The 15,178-nt window shown below is 39.6% G+C and overlaps 1 protein-coding gene across 8 annotated transcripts in view; it reads left to right on the top strand.

Moving 5' to 3' along the window:
* Positions 1-15,178, top strand: part of LOC124159450 (mucin-12-like) — a 271,706-nt gene that overhangs the window by 7,275 nt on the left and 249,253 nt on the right. For 7 of the 8 annotated variants that reach the window (XR_006864964.1, XM_046535263.1, XM_046535261.1 and 4 more), the window contains exon 2: positions 14,499-14,597. The exons of the other annotated variant lie outside the window; for it this stretch is intronic. Coding sequence is in view for 6 of the 7 variants with exons in the window: in XM_046535263.1 (XP_046391219.1) it covers positions 14,499-14,597 (99 nt within the window). In the remaining variant the exon portion in view is untranslated. The remainder of the gene's footprint in view (positions 1-14,498; positions 14,598-15,178) is intronic. 8 annotated transcript variants of the gene reach the window in all.

Here is a 15,178-nt window from a genome sequence, read left to right as displayed (position 1 = left end):
TGGCACCAGTGATCTGTGGCCACTTTTGGTCCAAAACCCCTACGGTTTAGAGCATGAGGGGCGTGTCTATTTGCGTACATGATCTGAGATAAGGGTATTCTGGGGGCACATCGCTCCCTCTTGACCAATTGTATTTCGCCTTTTTCGTTGACGCATTGCTCCTTAAAAACTAATGCCATATTATTGAAATTTTCATAAATTATCGGCCTTCTATATTTTATGTTAAGCTGTTATACTTAAGTACAGAATACTTGCACTTGAGAACATCACTCACTCTCTCAGTTATACAACCCGAAGGTTGGTTTGGCTAGGTGATGGCAGAGTTCACCCCAAGCTATTGTACAGGCGCGTGACCTTCACGTATTGAGGTGCCAGCTTCTTTCCCTGTGGCATATCGCCCGTCGAGGATTTTATTTTGGGATTTCTGAGGACTCTACACGGATTATTAATCCGGGACCCCTCAATCATCAGCCAACTGCTCTACCAACTAGGCTTTCATGTACCTTTGAGAGCATATTGATGTAAAATTTTACAATAACGTAAATGTTGACCAGGTTCTGAATTATATGCCCTGAAAAATTTAAGCGAGTAATTTGCCACCAAAAAAGCCTCTTAATGCCCCTACGGAAGATGCCTAGCTTTCAATAGATGTCATTTTATTACATCAAATTTTCCATCTTGTTGATTGGGATGCTCAATATCTGAAACTTTTCCTTATTTATATTTTTGGCGTTCGTTTTTCTTCGTATCTTTTCCATTTCCTGTTCGCGTTTCCTTGGAGAGTGGATTTTATTTACTTTGAAAAAGCTCATCTGCGGAAAATACTGTTCAAATTTTCATTTCATCGTTTTTTTAATTCCCATTACAATACGCTCAATTTTTACGACTGCATATCAAGTGCCAATATATTATAAGCGTTTACATGGTTTAAGAAAAATTTCATATAGGTTATTGGAGACTGATGGAGAGGCCACCGCCGGAGAGTGTTTGTGCATGGATGCATCGGAGTTTGCGGAATTCGAGTCGGAGCAATGTCTGTCCGTGAGCTTGCACACGGGATGGTCCGCGTGCGGGGGAGGGAGGGGGGACTCGGAGGCTGTCGGCGCGGAACCGGGTTCGCTCTTGGACGGCGAGTGGTAGGCCTTGGGCCAACATTCTCCGCCCCTCACTCCCTTCATCCCCAATGCGTCCACCCACGAAGCCGCAGACGCCCACACTCTTTAACGATTCGCTCTCCAAGGAGTAGCAGCGAGTCCTGCAAGACGTCCTATGCTCTCTCCCTCTCTCTCTCTCACTCCCTCTCCCCCTCTCTCTCCCAGGCACAGGCGGATCCAGGGACTAGGTGGGGGAACGGAGATTTCCACCAAAACAAAATTTTTTATGTGTATTTGTAAAAATTGAGCGTAATGTAACGTTAATAAAAAGACGACAAAATGAAAACTTTTAACATTTTCCGCAGAGGAACTTCTCAAAGGAAAATCCGCTTTCAAAATAAACGTAATCACTTTGTAGGAGAAACGCAAAATAGTACAGACATAAACAAGAATGAAACCTACGCTCAAAATAACAATAAGGAAAAATTTTAGATATTTAGTATCCCAATCACCTAGATGGAAATTGTTTTAGTAAAAAAAATATGACAACAATGATTACGGTGGCCGTAGGGTGAATTCCTCGCCTGCCAAACCGTAGGTCGTGGGTTCGAATCCCACCTGGGTTGGTGGTCCCTAACCAGGGCATGGATGTTTGTGTTGTGAATTGTCTATCCTCCGTTGTAAAGGCCTTAAAATGCTGTTTACGGGGAAGTTGGAAATAAATAAATAAATAAATATAAATAAATCTGGGCATATTCCTAGGGGCTTTAAAAGGCTTTTATGGCGGTGACAACAGCCATTGCCATCAGTTATAACAGTCATCGCCATCATCTATTTTCATCGCCAAAGCAACCGACGTGGTAGTAACCAGGAATGAAAAACTTCGACGCACACCGCGGAAATCTACGTTCTCACAACACTTTTAGGCCGTCTCATCACTAATTTTTCCAAAGACTTGAGCTCTTTTTGAATATTTAAGCGAAATTTCTATTTTATTTAGTATAAATTGGATACCCCAGGAGAGGGATATTATAGCCCCACTCTGGATCCGTCACTGCTCTCAGCTACCTTTTTTCCCCTCTCATGGTCTCTTTTGCATCCTTTTTTCGGCGATATCGTTACACCCACCGTGTGGACAAGGAGTAGGGGACGAAGACCCCGGCTTCTTTTTACATATTTTTTTTTATTCGTTGATGTCCCGTTAAAATGTTTTATTCGAAAAAAAAACTTGTCTTTAAATCTTTATTTAATTCTCGCACTCGTCCGTATCTAGAGTGGGTTGGTAGGAATGAAGTTTTCTCTCTCAAAGAGAGACACCACCGAAGCGATTCCTGAGTATGTGGGAGTTTTGGTTTGATATCCCGCGAAGCGATTGGCCTTTTTGAAAGGGCGTCCCCGCGATGTGACATTGGGAGTTTCCTAAGCACTTACATATGCATTTCCTTTTGCGATTCTGAGTCCGTGCCGACAAAAGAGGTCCCTGGTAATCCGCAGCCAGTGGATTTGTACGGGATCCACCCTAATTGTCAAGGATGCGTAAAACGTAACAGTATCCAACCAGTCAAGTGTGTGATTCCGAGTCGGACTCTTGTAGGTGGGGTGGATATTGCATTTTTGTTCATTAGACTCCGTTACAATTAACATTATATGGGCTGGAATAAGCATCGCAAAATATGTGCGTTTCTTAGGTAGATCATACATTTTTTCATCAACTCCCAAGTGCGGAAATTGATATGACTATAGAGATTGGAAATATTTCTGAGATGTATTTCCATAAATTTTCCATGAAGGTTCCTTAATACGTGAAAACTTATCGTCAAGCTGCCTGAGTTTACGCATCAAATTATTGTATCGCAAAAATGTTATCGCAATGCCAAAATTATTATTTCCGAATAATAAATAAAAATTACTCTTCAAGAATATTTTTTATTAAAACTCTATTGATTTTAAGCTATTTACAATGCAATTCATTCTTCAATACACAGTAATGCTATCCATTTGATCGTCGATGTGTAAAATAGTAGAATTGACGGGCCTAAAAATATATGTGTGTTGATTTACAGTTTTCTATGATTGGAAATCAGAGCGTTTCGAAATCTTAGGTTAAATGTACCGTACTCCTTCTCCCAACGTCGGATGAAATTACTCCTTTGAATTTTTAGCTATGAAAACTGCAAATCAGATAACTGTAGTATGAAAGAGAGTTGCGTTTGGATGTATACGAATAAAGTCAATAGCCTCATGCCAAAGATTTGAGGATATCATCGATGGTAACGGATAGAAAGAACTACGAAAGTAGCGCCTACAGATGCTACCGTATGGGGGCTTAAAGAGTATGTTCAGGTTTATCATGAGGTCGGTGATGGATCGGCCGTATTTCCTTGGGAGTAGCTTACGTTGATGAGGGGTATTTGTCTACTTGAAGGTATGGTTCCCTGTGACTAATTGAGGGCAAGTTCAAGGCAGCACCGGATCCCTCTCAACAAAAGAAGGCGAGGAGTGAGCGGAAATTGTAGAAATGAAGTGTGTTCAACTCTGAACCAGCTTAAGCATTAGGAAGATGTTACTTTGCTCCGGCTTGCCTTTTTATCTTGAACCAAAAGAATTTGACAAACACAGTAATGGGGTTCACCATTCGAATAGTTGGTCAAGCCTAGAACACCTTACGTATTTTGAACTTAAATAATTGACTAGGTTGTACCAAGGTGAAACAAAATTCACTAACTCTTGATTTACTTTGTGGTATTCCATTATATGTTTTCCGGGATATCACACAATTACTTATACCACTTATTTTTCACAGAGTGCGACCCGGGTTTCAATGAATTATCATCACCTTCAGGCGCAAATTAAAACTTTTTTCGCAAACTTTTTTTTGCGCCTGAAGTTGATGATAATTCATTGAAACCCGGGTCGCACTCTGTGAAAAATAAGTGGTATAAGTAATTTTGTGATATCCCGGAAAACATGTACCTAGATGTGCAAAGTTAATGCCTCATGCTTTAACTCAGTGCGGGACTTAATCGATATATATTACGGTAACAATATTGGCTATTAATAGGAGCCTAAGGATTCGTTCATTGTTAATAAAGGATGGATACAAGGGAACCATGAGTAAATGGATGCGCTTCTTTGTATTTGATGAAGGAGGTAGCTGTTTGAAGATATTTACTGTACATATACGTGGGCATAGGGACTTCAACGAGCGTCACTTGCTGGCGCTGGGTTGTCTTGCTTTAATTACTCTGTAAAACGGTGCTAAACTCAGTCCCAACTGTAAATGTATTAAATTATTTTGGACAAATTTTGTTTTGATTTCTAATAACAAGCATTAACAAATAATATCACATGCGTTTATAGCAAACACCACGAATTTAGAGTTATGTGCTTCGCCTACTTGGCCGAAAGATGATTAGTTAGCAATAACTATGAAGCAAAAATATGTTTTAGGTCCAGAGAAAGACTCTAAGATTAGAAACGTGCAATACATATCTTTTAGGTCTTATTTATGTCTTAAATGTTATTCTGGGTTTTTATTTTTCCTTAGAAAGATTATCCTTGATGTAGCCAAGATTATTTGTGATTCTTGAATTTAAACCGTTTAAAAGAATGCCCAGGTGTCTTTAGGCATTAACGAATTTTTTTTAATTAATGAAATATTAACTATCATGATTTTTAGATGAAATTTGACGATTTTCGAATTATTTTCTTGGCATTTTGGAAGTATCTATTTCAAAAAGTGGCCAATTCGTGCTGAGGGTGGAAAACTACGAAAACCATCCCACATAGTCATCGCAAGGCACGTTCCCTTACGAATACGATACAATACTCTATATGTAAATGTAGTTTTCCTCTAAAAAATTTTCAAGTAAGCCTTTTAAATTGAATAGAAAGGTGGGAATCATGATTTTTTTCTGTCATCAAAATAAATTTTCCGCATAGTATCTCGCCTTGCGCTGAGGGTCGATAATCCATTCAAGGACTCCAAAGTAGAAAAGTCGACCTGCCATGCATTAATATTTTAGCCATGCCAAGCGGATGCTTTCCCAGTTCCCCTTTTGGCTGGCCGAGATTTCATATTTGGACAGAAATCGGAATCACATGTGACGTCCTTCATTTTTTATTTATTTCCCGAGGTCACCCCGCACTTAGTGCTTTCCCTCTTTGTCGTCTTTCGCACCTCGACGTGTGGGGGACCTCCCAATTTGACGGCGGTGGACCACCTAAGTCGCTGGAAGCCCATCCATCAACAGATCAACGCCGTCCGCCCGCCCACGCGGCTTCGGACGGGGGATTAAAATTTTTTAAATTGAAATATATTAAGGCACACTTCTTCACCGCCATTTCGGCCTGAGATCCACCTAGGGGTGTTTCATATATTTGCGGAATGAAGCTGCATAACTTTTTCTGGGAGAAATAAAAATACTCGTAGCGTAAAATGATTATTTATGGAATATTTATTTCTTAATATCTTGAGAGTCATCATCAAGGATGAGTACCACCAATTTTTTTTAAATTTGGTGGTACGCACCAAAGTTTTTCCGTCTTTTTCTGAAGGTTCTTAGGAGGTTTTCCTTTTTTTCCACTCTCTTTAGTACCTGCTTCCCCATAACTTTGTCGTTCCATTTTTATCATCTTCATTCCTTGATAGTGCCACATTTCGAATGCTTAAACTCTTGTCTCAGCCGTTGCTGTCAGCCTTAGGTGTACTATTATTTTCAGATAATCTAAACACGAATTGATCAAAATAAATCAATCAAAATAATCATTTGTTTCCGCATTGATTATCATATAAAAATATGTTCTATATTGAATATTAATACCAAAAGAATAATTGCACAAGTAAACTTATTTTTCAGTCTGCATAGGAAAACTCTTAGCAAAAGTTTTTGCCTCTGATTTTGGACAAGTTTTGAGACTGATTTCATGCCTTACTTGTCACTCGCAACCTTTTGGAGCTGAATACTTGACAGCATGATTTCATGTTCAGATGGGCCTTCTTCAGTTATTCCGGTTTTTTTCGAAGAAACTTTAAGACGAATTGAAGAAAATGTTGCAACCGATTTGAGAAACAAATACAATGCAATGAAAGGGAGCGAAAAATATGTTTACAAACCAAGGTTTTTTCTACATTTTACGCAAGAGAAATGAATAGATAGATATTTTCTCGTTCCATAAAGTATTGTTTTTAATTCTGAATGTTATGGCATATGTATGAAGTTTAGGATCTGATGAAAAACGATTTGGACTGATCCCAGGCTTGAAACGTCGGGTTGATAAATAAGGTAGGAGAAGCGAGATATTGAAATTCGCAGTATGAGTTGGAAATAAGATACGTAATTGAGTGAATCTAACGCCTTTTACATGAATTGAGCCAACAATGGTCAAGGGTAGTAATGAAAGAGGTGGAATATTAAACGGTAGGCGTATCATAAGAGGCGGATCGACTATCAATTGCTTTAGCGTCGCGTGAGGTAATCAAATATCTTCAGTAATCAACACTCTGTGATAGCAAATTCACTTCTCACTGGGTCATTATGATGTGCTGAGGCATCTGTTTCAATGGCAAAATTACCGTGCTTATGATTTTATTCACGAGTGGGGATCATTTCTCTGTAATGTTTCCCCAAACCCTGTACTTCTTGCCAATTTATGCCAGAATAATGCTGTGGGAATGAAAATAATAAACTTCTTATCAGTTTACTATTTTGACTGCTTCCTGGAGCTTTCTTTCACTTTGAAAATCACCTCCATATTTTTGATGGCTCTAACAACATTGATTCCTTAGGTACTGGACATTGTGAACTTATATTTTTAGGCGTAGCGATATTCCTTTCAAGTTCTAAAAGTTGAAAAATTAGGATAACCAACGCAATGTGATAAATAATAATGTCTCATTATTTCTTTATGGAGAAATTTGCTCGAGCTATAGTAAACTGTCTGCAAACCTCTATTATATTTGGTGAGAGTGGGCATTTTTTAACGTTATTTACCAATTTACCGTTAAGTTAATAATGATTTGATTCTAAACTTTGTTTAATCTGAGATATATTTTATCCTCTATCTATATTGTGGCAGATGCAGACCGAAATGTGGTCAAGTGAAAAATTACATTGGCCTTTTACGTCCAGTCTTATTTGCAGTTCCTAATCCATTGCGAAGTGTGAACCATTTTAGAATTTATGTGATGGTGGCGTTCTTCTGAGTGGTAACGTTGTGTTGAAACCGTGTCCCTTCCGTTCTCTGTTCCTTATTCCTTGGCCTTCAGCTTTATTATGGCTTCAAAAAGTGCGTGGGCCCATCTCAAACGCAGGTCGTGCTAGGGGTTGGAGTGGGTCACTGGGGTTTGGCACCCCGAATGATAGATAGCGCGGGAGATTTTTTTCTTCGCTCTTCCCTGTGGCTAAGGTCACCTTTGGCAACACAGTGATTCCGTATTCAGTTAGCAACTGCGCCCAGGGAGGCTTTGTCATCATCGGCTTAATCAAAGCGTGTGCGACAAAAAAAACCCGGTCGTTGGTGGTCTCGTATCTCATTTAACGGATATAAACGGACTCAGCCATTTTTTTGCGGAGTGATTGTGAGCTCTTTTGCACTCGTCATGCAGCAGGTTAATTAACTGAGGGTAGTAATGCGCGTGGATGAGTTACACTCGGAAAAAATGCCACAAAGGCACAGCATTATCTGCTATTACTTTTATCAGCATCAAGAGATTTTTTTATGATTTCTTTTATTGTGATAATAGGGGTGTTAGAAGAGGTGGATCGGCTATCAATGATGTTGGCTATGATGATTTTATGATGATGTTTATTATAATTTTTTCAGCTTCTAGTAATTAATTGTTTCAATACAAGTTTTTTCTCATATTTTGGATTATTTCTTGATATTGATTCGATGACATCTCTAATCCATCATTCAGAGCTCAGTCATTTCCTGTAAAAGACACGCATAATCAATGGGAGTTTTCTTTTCGTAAATTCATTCATTATATTTTCGCAATTTATAAGCGATGAAATCTCCTTTGGCGCTTAAAATAATGTGTTGTGAAAATCAGCATTCTCCCCGTAAGTCTTGATAAATAATTAAAGCTATAATGATTTACTCTGAGTGAATTTGTGAGCTACCCCACCTTCAGAAATCATGGGAAAAAATTCCGTTTTCTCCTGTTAGAAATGTTAGGCCCAGTGAAAAGAAATAGCTTCTTAGGTCTGCTGTTTTTTTATCCCATCCAACTGATAAAATAATTTCCTTTGTGTTTCATTCTAGAGTCAGAGTCACTTAGACGTACTATTTACTTATATTTCTGATCAGGATTGGGACCCTCTGAGCATGTTTATGTGCCAAAAATCCAATGAACGCACCAGCTCATGTAAGTTGGGCAGTACTTTCTGTTTTTTTTATTTAAAGTTATAAGAAAATGGCCGAATGATGAAGGATTAATTTTTTCCCTCGCTTATCCTTCCCTGCCATCCACGACAGCCTTCTAATTACTTGCGATATCGGATCTGCGCGAGCGGTCCAATTCTTAGATTCGAAGCTAAGCCCCAAGGGGACACCATTCTGCGTTATATCTGTTGCCGTTTCGCGCGCATTTTATTCGGTGGCGACACTAGCAAATCTATCTCATTCAGAGTGACTTCCTCCATTATCCATTGTGGAAGTGGTCTCTTTTAGTTGAGGATCGACTCGAATGAGTTGAATGTGCGGCTCATATGTTTCATTGGCTCATTTTCGTATCACTGCCGTGTATATTTTCGAGAAAAGTGGATGTAGATGATTGGTGGCGCTGCGAGTGGCGATTTTCAAATCTAATTTTAATGCGCACGGAGCGACGACAATTCTAGCAGCGGACTTGAGAATACTCTGGTGCGGGGGTCTTCAACCTTTTTTTAGTGCAAAGGCCAAAAATTGATTTCACATCGTCCGGAAGGAATACTCCACGTCACTTTATCACCACATCAATGAAATAAAAAACATAGTTTCAAAGTGCAATAATCTTTATAGGTATAAAAGTTCAATCGATCAATCAATGAGATTTTTGACATTGCTTATTCTTGTCAAGTGGGTGGATATATATTTTATATTGTGTGGCACGATGCAATAATTTCTTTAGCCTCAACTTAAGGCTGGACGGCGATATTTGGTGGAACTTGGTGACAGGATAAATAATAAAGATACACTGTTGTATTTTCCACAGAATTGTTAATAACCGACCCAACGAACTCAAAGATGGAAATGCCATTATGTATTGTCGAAACCTGGATCGCTTATTAAAACTTCTGTGGAACATATCTTTATTGTGTATCCTTTCAACGGTGTATCTTTAGTATGTTTCCTTTCTTTAGCCTCTAGGCGTCGCAAGAAATTAGCCGGCAGGCCATGAGTTGAAGACCGTTGCTCTAAAGTAGTATTCGTGCTAAACCCACTGGATGGGCATCCATAGCTGTGCGTCACTCCGCCAGCTATTTCCTCCACAAATTATCGCGTGACGTAGTGTCCACCAGTTGGATATATGTACGTATGTAAATTGTCGTTTCTTCCGCACCACCCTCTAGAACTTGAGCGACCCTTCCTCATCTTTCTGCACACCTCCCTCGGCAACCAGTATGCCCACGCTCTTCAGCCTTCTTATCCATTCCGCTTCTCCCCCCTATTATCCCCCCCCCCCACCCTCCTCCTTCCGTGACAAATCCATCACGCACGCACATAAAAACATCCCCCGCCCACGCTTCATCGTCGTCCCCACCTCCTGTTTTACGGCCGTGCGGCCGTTCGCCATATTGCCTCGAGTGATCTCCTTTCAATTCCATTTCTTCTCTCCAATCGCGATTTACGGCTCACCTGGTGTTAAACCATTAGGGAGGGTAACGAATCACACAGACCGTGTGAAACGTAGTTTAAAGAAGAAAACGGATGGATGCTAACGTGTTTGTGATGAATGCTGGATCGGCCAAAAAATGCACACTTAATTACTGTGCCAACAGTTCATTGTTTACTCTATGTGTTCATATGAATTTTTACTCGGTTTCTGCGAGTAGTTCACCGTAATCTGGGGTATTGATTTAAGGATTTCCGGGCTGCCATCATTGCTTATGTGATAAAATCTCAAAAAAATAATACTTAATAAAGTATTTTTGTGACCTACATATATATAAATCGCCCTGTAGTCATGCCAGGTTAAACTTTTTTACGAATAATCATAATAAACTTAACAATAAACTAAAATTTTTATGCCTGTATCTCTGCACAGCGAGGAGTTTCTATTGTAGACATAAAGAATATTTCCTTTGAACGTCTCACTACAAAGCAGCGCAAAAAAATCGTCCGGTCGAAACATTTAAGCGTAGGTTATGAGAACTTACTGCTAGGTACTATCTAATAATACCCATCTTTTCTGGAAAGCTTTCTCAAGGACTGAGTTATGTTCAATCGTCAAATGTTCAACCCAATTGCTTATAAATAGTTATGGTGGTAAAATTTTTAATTCATTTTTACCCTTTTATTTATTTTTGACTTCAATTTCTTATATCAATTGGTCAGCCCCTGAAAGAGAGAGAGAGAGAGAGAAAGATAGATCGTTTCAACATTGCTTATTTCTAGAAGTATAATTTTCAAGTACAATTCTCCCTCAACTCAGTTTAACTTTTAGTGCGTGGCGTTTCTAAGGAATTTTTTATTTATTTTTTTATTTCACACACCACCGAAAACAGCACTGTTCGGCTTTTATATCGGGGTTGATAACATTTATTAATCAACGGTGCACAAAAATCCATGCCCCCGATAAGGGTAATTTACCCAGGTGGGACTCGAACCCGCAACCTTTGGTTTGGCAGGCGAGAACTTTACCCCGCCGGCCTCGGTGGTCGATTTATCTCAGAGATAAAATTTTCCGAGTTGCTCGTTTCCGATGTTTCCGAGTTGGCTACGAGTAAAGGTAAAGGATTTATTTCCGAGGACGTTATTTTGAGAACCCACTTTCTATAGAGCCAATACTAGACAAATGTCTTACGTAGTACATACAATATCCAACAACTCACACACATAGTAAATGGTTTCAACATAGATGACAGTAACTTTCAGCCGGTCGTGAACTTTACTGAAGCCAACCTCCACTGAAGTTAGTTTTTTTATGACTTTTAATATAAGACACGGTCTCCGGCGTTACTTTGTGGAACTGCTTCATCATAAAATAAAAATACTCTGTTCTACTTTTTTAAATATTTTAAATAGTACGACCGGGGTTTCTGCATATCATGCTATCAACAGGTAAATCCTTAAACCATGTTTTACCTGATGATAGCATGATATGCAGAAACCCGGGTCGTACTATTTAAAATAAAGTGTGGAATAGAACAAAGTATTTTTATTTTATGGTTTTTAAATTCTGAGGAAAGTACAAAATTGGGTTTTTCATCATGAAAATTTAGCGTGCAATTTCCGAGTGCATCTCTCGCGGACAGAAAATGGTTTGACCGTGGGCAATTTAAACTAACAATTGAGCAGGAGTAAAATCAATTTTAGTGATGAGCCTTTCCCAAGACTTAATTATGATGGGCGAACAGGTTTCATTTAGAATCAATCCCATCCCAAAATTATCGGTGGCATTATTTTACTCCTTTGGATTTTGTTAATATTTTGGCTCCAACTCATACACTTTTCCATTCACTTCCGCATGTCTTCACGCGAATCCAGACCCACTTACAAAACTACAAGTACAGACGATCGCTTTACCTGATTCTGTCTGTAGTCGGTCCATAAATGGTTCCCTTCGGAGAGGAAAAGGCGAGAGAACGGCCGTCGTGAGTCATTTGTCTAAAGCGAGTCGCCAATCAAAGTGTGTTCGACGTTTTAATTCGATTGCCCCTCGTAAAAAATACGAAGTGCTCAATGGAGCATGCGACCGCTCTTATGACATTTTTATATCCCTTTTTAATGTGATAAACGCATCCGTTCTCGATTCTTTCCTTAGGCGTCCAACGAGGTGTCCTCAGACGCCAACCTCATCCCAATTCATGATCCATATGTCGTCATAAAACGTCCATCTCTTCACTCTAACCATTTATAACGTCTTTCTGATACTGGGTAACCTCCATCTCGCGCGAAGGAAAAGTCTTAAATTTCCACGATGACCCGATGATTTACGCTTCCATCAAAGTACCTAGTCTCAAATATCTTTTTTTTTCTTTTCGATGCCTTTTATACAATATTAGAAAAGATAGATATATTTTAAAGCGACACGGATAACATCATATTAGAACCCCGCTATATATAGTCCAACAGAAGTAATAAATTAAGAAAGATATTTTGCTGAATTGATGGGAATGGGACTTTGTACTTCCCCCGAAAAATAAAGGACTTTGAAAAATGCTAGGGAAGACATCGTTAGAGTACTCCCTTTTTATTTGTTAAATTATGGTGTTCTAACGCCCCTAAAATAGGCTTGCGGGGTGGTTTATAGATGTGGATGTATATTATTTTGTCAAGGCTTAAAATGCTTTTGAAGTTCCTTCGAGTTTCTAACCGGATGGGTGCCGACAAGATTTCAACTGCTATCTCCGCCATTCTCATCAGGGCTTGACCATTCAGCCTCGATGACGACTGCGGAGACATCCGTTGAGAATTTGACAGCAGCACATTCCTGATCCGATCGGAAAGTTAGCAGAACTTCAACAGCATATTTTCACCATTACGCGATGAAACGCTCGATTTTTCTTATTTTTCTCTGAGAGGGGGTATAATAATAGCCGGTTGTTGGAAAAAATATCAAAAATTGAATTACTCACTAAAAGCAAAATAAGAATTAGTTTATTTATAAAAAATATATCGCAACGGACGCCATCCATATCTCTGGTTAGAAGTAACAGTTAATTACCGCAAACAGTTCATTGAAATTGAATAGTTCCATATGCATTTTCCTGAGCTAATTTTTGTTATTTCCATGTTGTAATTCATAGAATAAGTCCATTAATGTGATGATACATAATGCGGCGATATCTCCAGCCATTATTCAGTATGTGACGTATTAAAACTCGCAATTAAAAGTTTGAAACAAATGACGGTTCAATTGCGCTTTCAAGACATCTCAAACTAATTCAAAATCGGTTAAACTTTGTGTTAATACTTTCATTTATTTACCCATTTTACTTATTTTTACTCTGAAAGCCATCATTGACTAATGGGTCCCGTAATTTTACAATAAGTGCTCTCGTAGGTTAATTTTTCGCGAATTTTTTCTATCAACTGGCCATAAAGTTTTACCTGCTTCGATTGGCTCGTTGAAATCTCTCGCTAAAGGGACCGTCCGAACAATTGCACCTTTGTCGCTATTTGCGATTGCCCCAACCCAGCCACTCGGAGAATTTTTAGGTTTCAGAAAAGTTAAGACATTTAACCAACAGGAAGTTAAAACTACTTCTAAATTGATTTTTGCATGTTCAAAATCATGAATATCCACATCCCAGGAAAATTTATTCCCATTCATTCGCATTTTGGGAAAATATGTTTATCATCCTAAGTTTAAATTTCCAATTTTTGCATTGAAGAGGGGAAAAAGGTATCAATTCATTAGTATTAATCACTCTGGCAAGGCTTATGGAGCCACAACACTTGCGTTCGATGTACGAGAATTATCATTTTATCGTAATGCAATGTGAATTGACAATTCCTATGTTGCTACTTTGTCTGTGAACGTAATTTTCTCAAAACCGATTGGACGAATCGCAATATGTTATCTTTGCACGGAAATAAAATATGCATGCAAAAGTATGGACCCTCTCCTGGAAATATTATTTTGTTTCAACCCTTTTACAATGCAGGTACTAGGAAAAAGATCCGCTTTGGTGAAGACCAATATGAGGAACAATACAGGATCCACTCTCTTTTCAAAATTTGGAAAAAAATGTTAAAAAAGGATAAAAAAGAGTCCGCCAAATTTCGTGGACAGAGCCTGCGAGGCGTATCCGCGAATAAAATAAAAAAATCGAGTAGAGAAACTTTTTTATGTGTGTGAGTCGGTCGTGTTGCGAGTTTCGTCTGTGAAAAGAGAAAAATAAAATGAGCAACGTGAAAATAAAAAAAAATAGCATAAAAGTAAAGGAGGAGGAGACTGGATTGACAGGGGGAGGGATGGAGGAGAAAAGGTGAAGGGTGTAAGGGGAAGTATTGAGGGGAGGGAGGGGGGGATGGCCATTCCTCCACGACCAGTGTCCCCACCTGCCGGCCGGCCGGCTCTCTCCTCTTCCTCACTCTCAGTCGGTCCCCGTAGTACTTAGCCTACCCCCAAAGAGTACGCATATACATACCCCTTTGACACCGTCCGCATGCGTGCGGTGCCACGACCGCGTATGGTCGAACCAAAACACTCACGTCGCCCGCGTTTTTTGTGTCTGTGTGTGTGGTTTCCAGTGGCAGGCCACCGAGGACTTTGGCCGTAAGAGGGAGATCCGGGCGCGGATGTACAAGTTGCGGGAGAGGAGGCTTAAGGAGTTCTACACGACTGGAGAGGTCAGTCTGCCAACTCCAACCAACCACCACCCAACCAACCACCACCACCGAGCAGCCGCGAGAATACCTTCACACCAACACAAACAGTGAATATTACACTCTCGTCTGCCAAGCATAGGGCGGAGAGTCGCACAGTTGTCATCTTCAATTGTCAGAGAGTTGAATTTGCGACACCACCACCCATCATGCATCACCTCCAAGCAAACCGAGAGAATTTCTTCTCTCGTACACACTCGGTGAATATATACACACTCACTCGCGTCTGCTAAACGGAGGAAGAGCTTCGCACAGTTATCTTCTTCAAGTTGCCAGCGAGTTGAATTCGCGGAACATACAGTTCGTGGTGAAGTGAAATGAAATGAGCTTTGTGATGCCCCACGCGATTTTTAGTGGTGAAACTCCGACTGTGGTTTCCCTTGTGGATGTCGCGGACGATGCACCGCCTGTTGAGATGTTACCGTTAAAAATTGTGTGGAACCAGTGTCACAGAATAGGCTCTGATAAATGTAATCTCTACAAACATCACACTTTAACTTGTATTTAATAGATTTATTATCTCTTATTATACTTGCACAATACCA

This window comes from Ischnura elegans, chromosome 5 (assembly GCF_921293095.1).
Source record: "Ischnura elegans chromosome 5, ioIscEleg1.1, whole genome shotgun sequence".
Lineage (NCBI taxonomy): Eukaryota > Metazoa > Arthropoda > Insecta > Odonata > Coenagrionidae > Ischnura > Ischnura elegans.
Note: the sequence above shows the minus strand (reverse complement) of the source record. Positions and strands in the feature narration are given on the sequence as shown.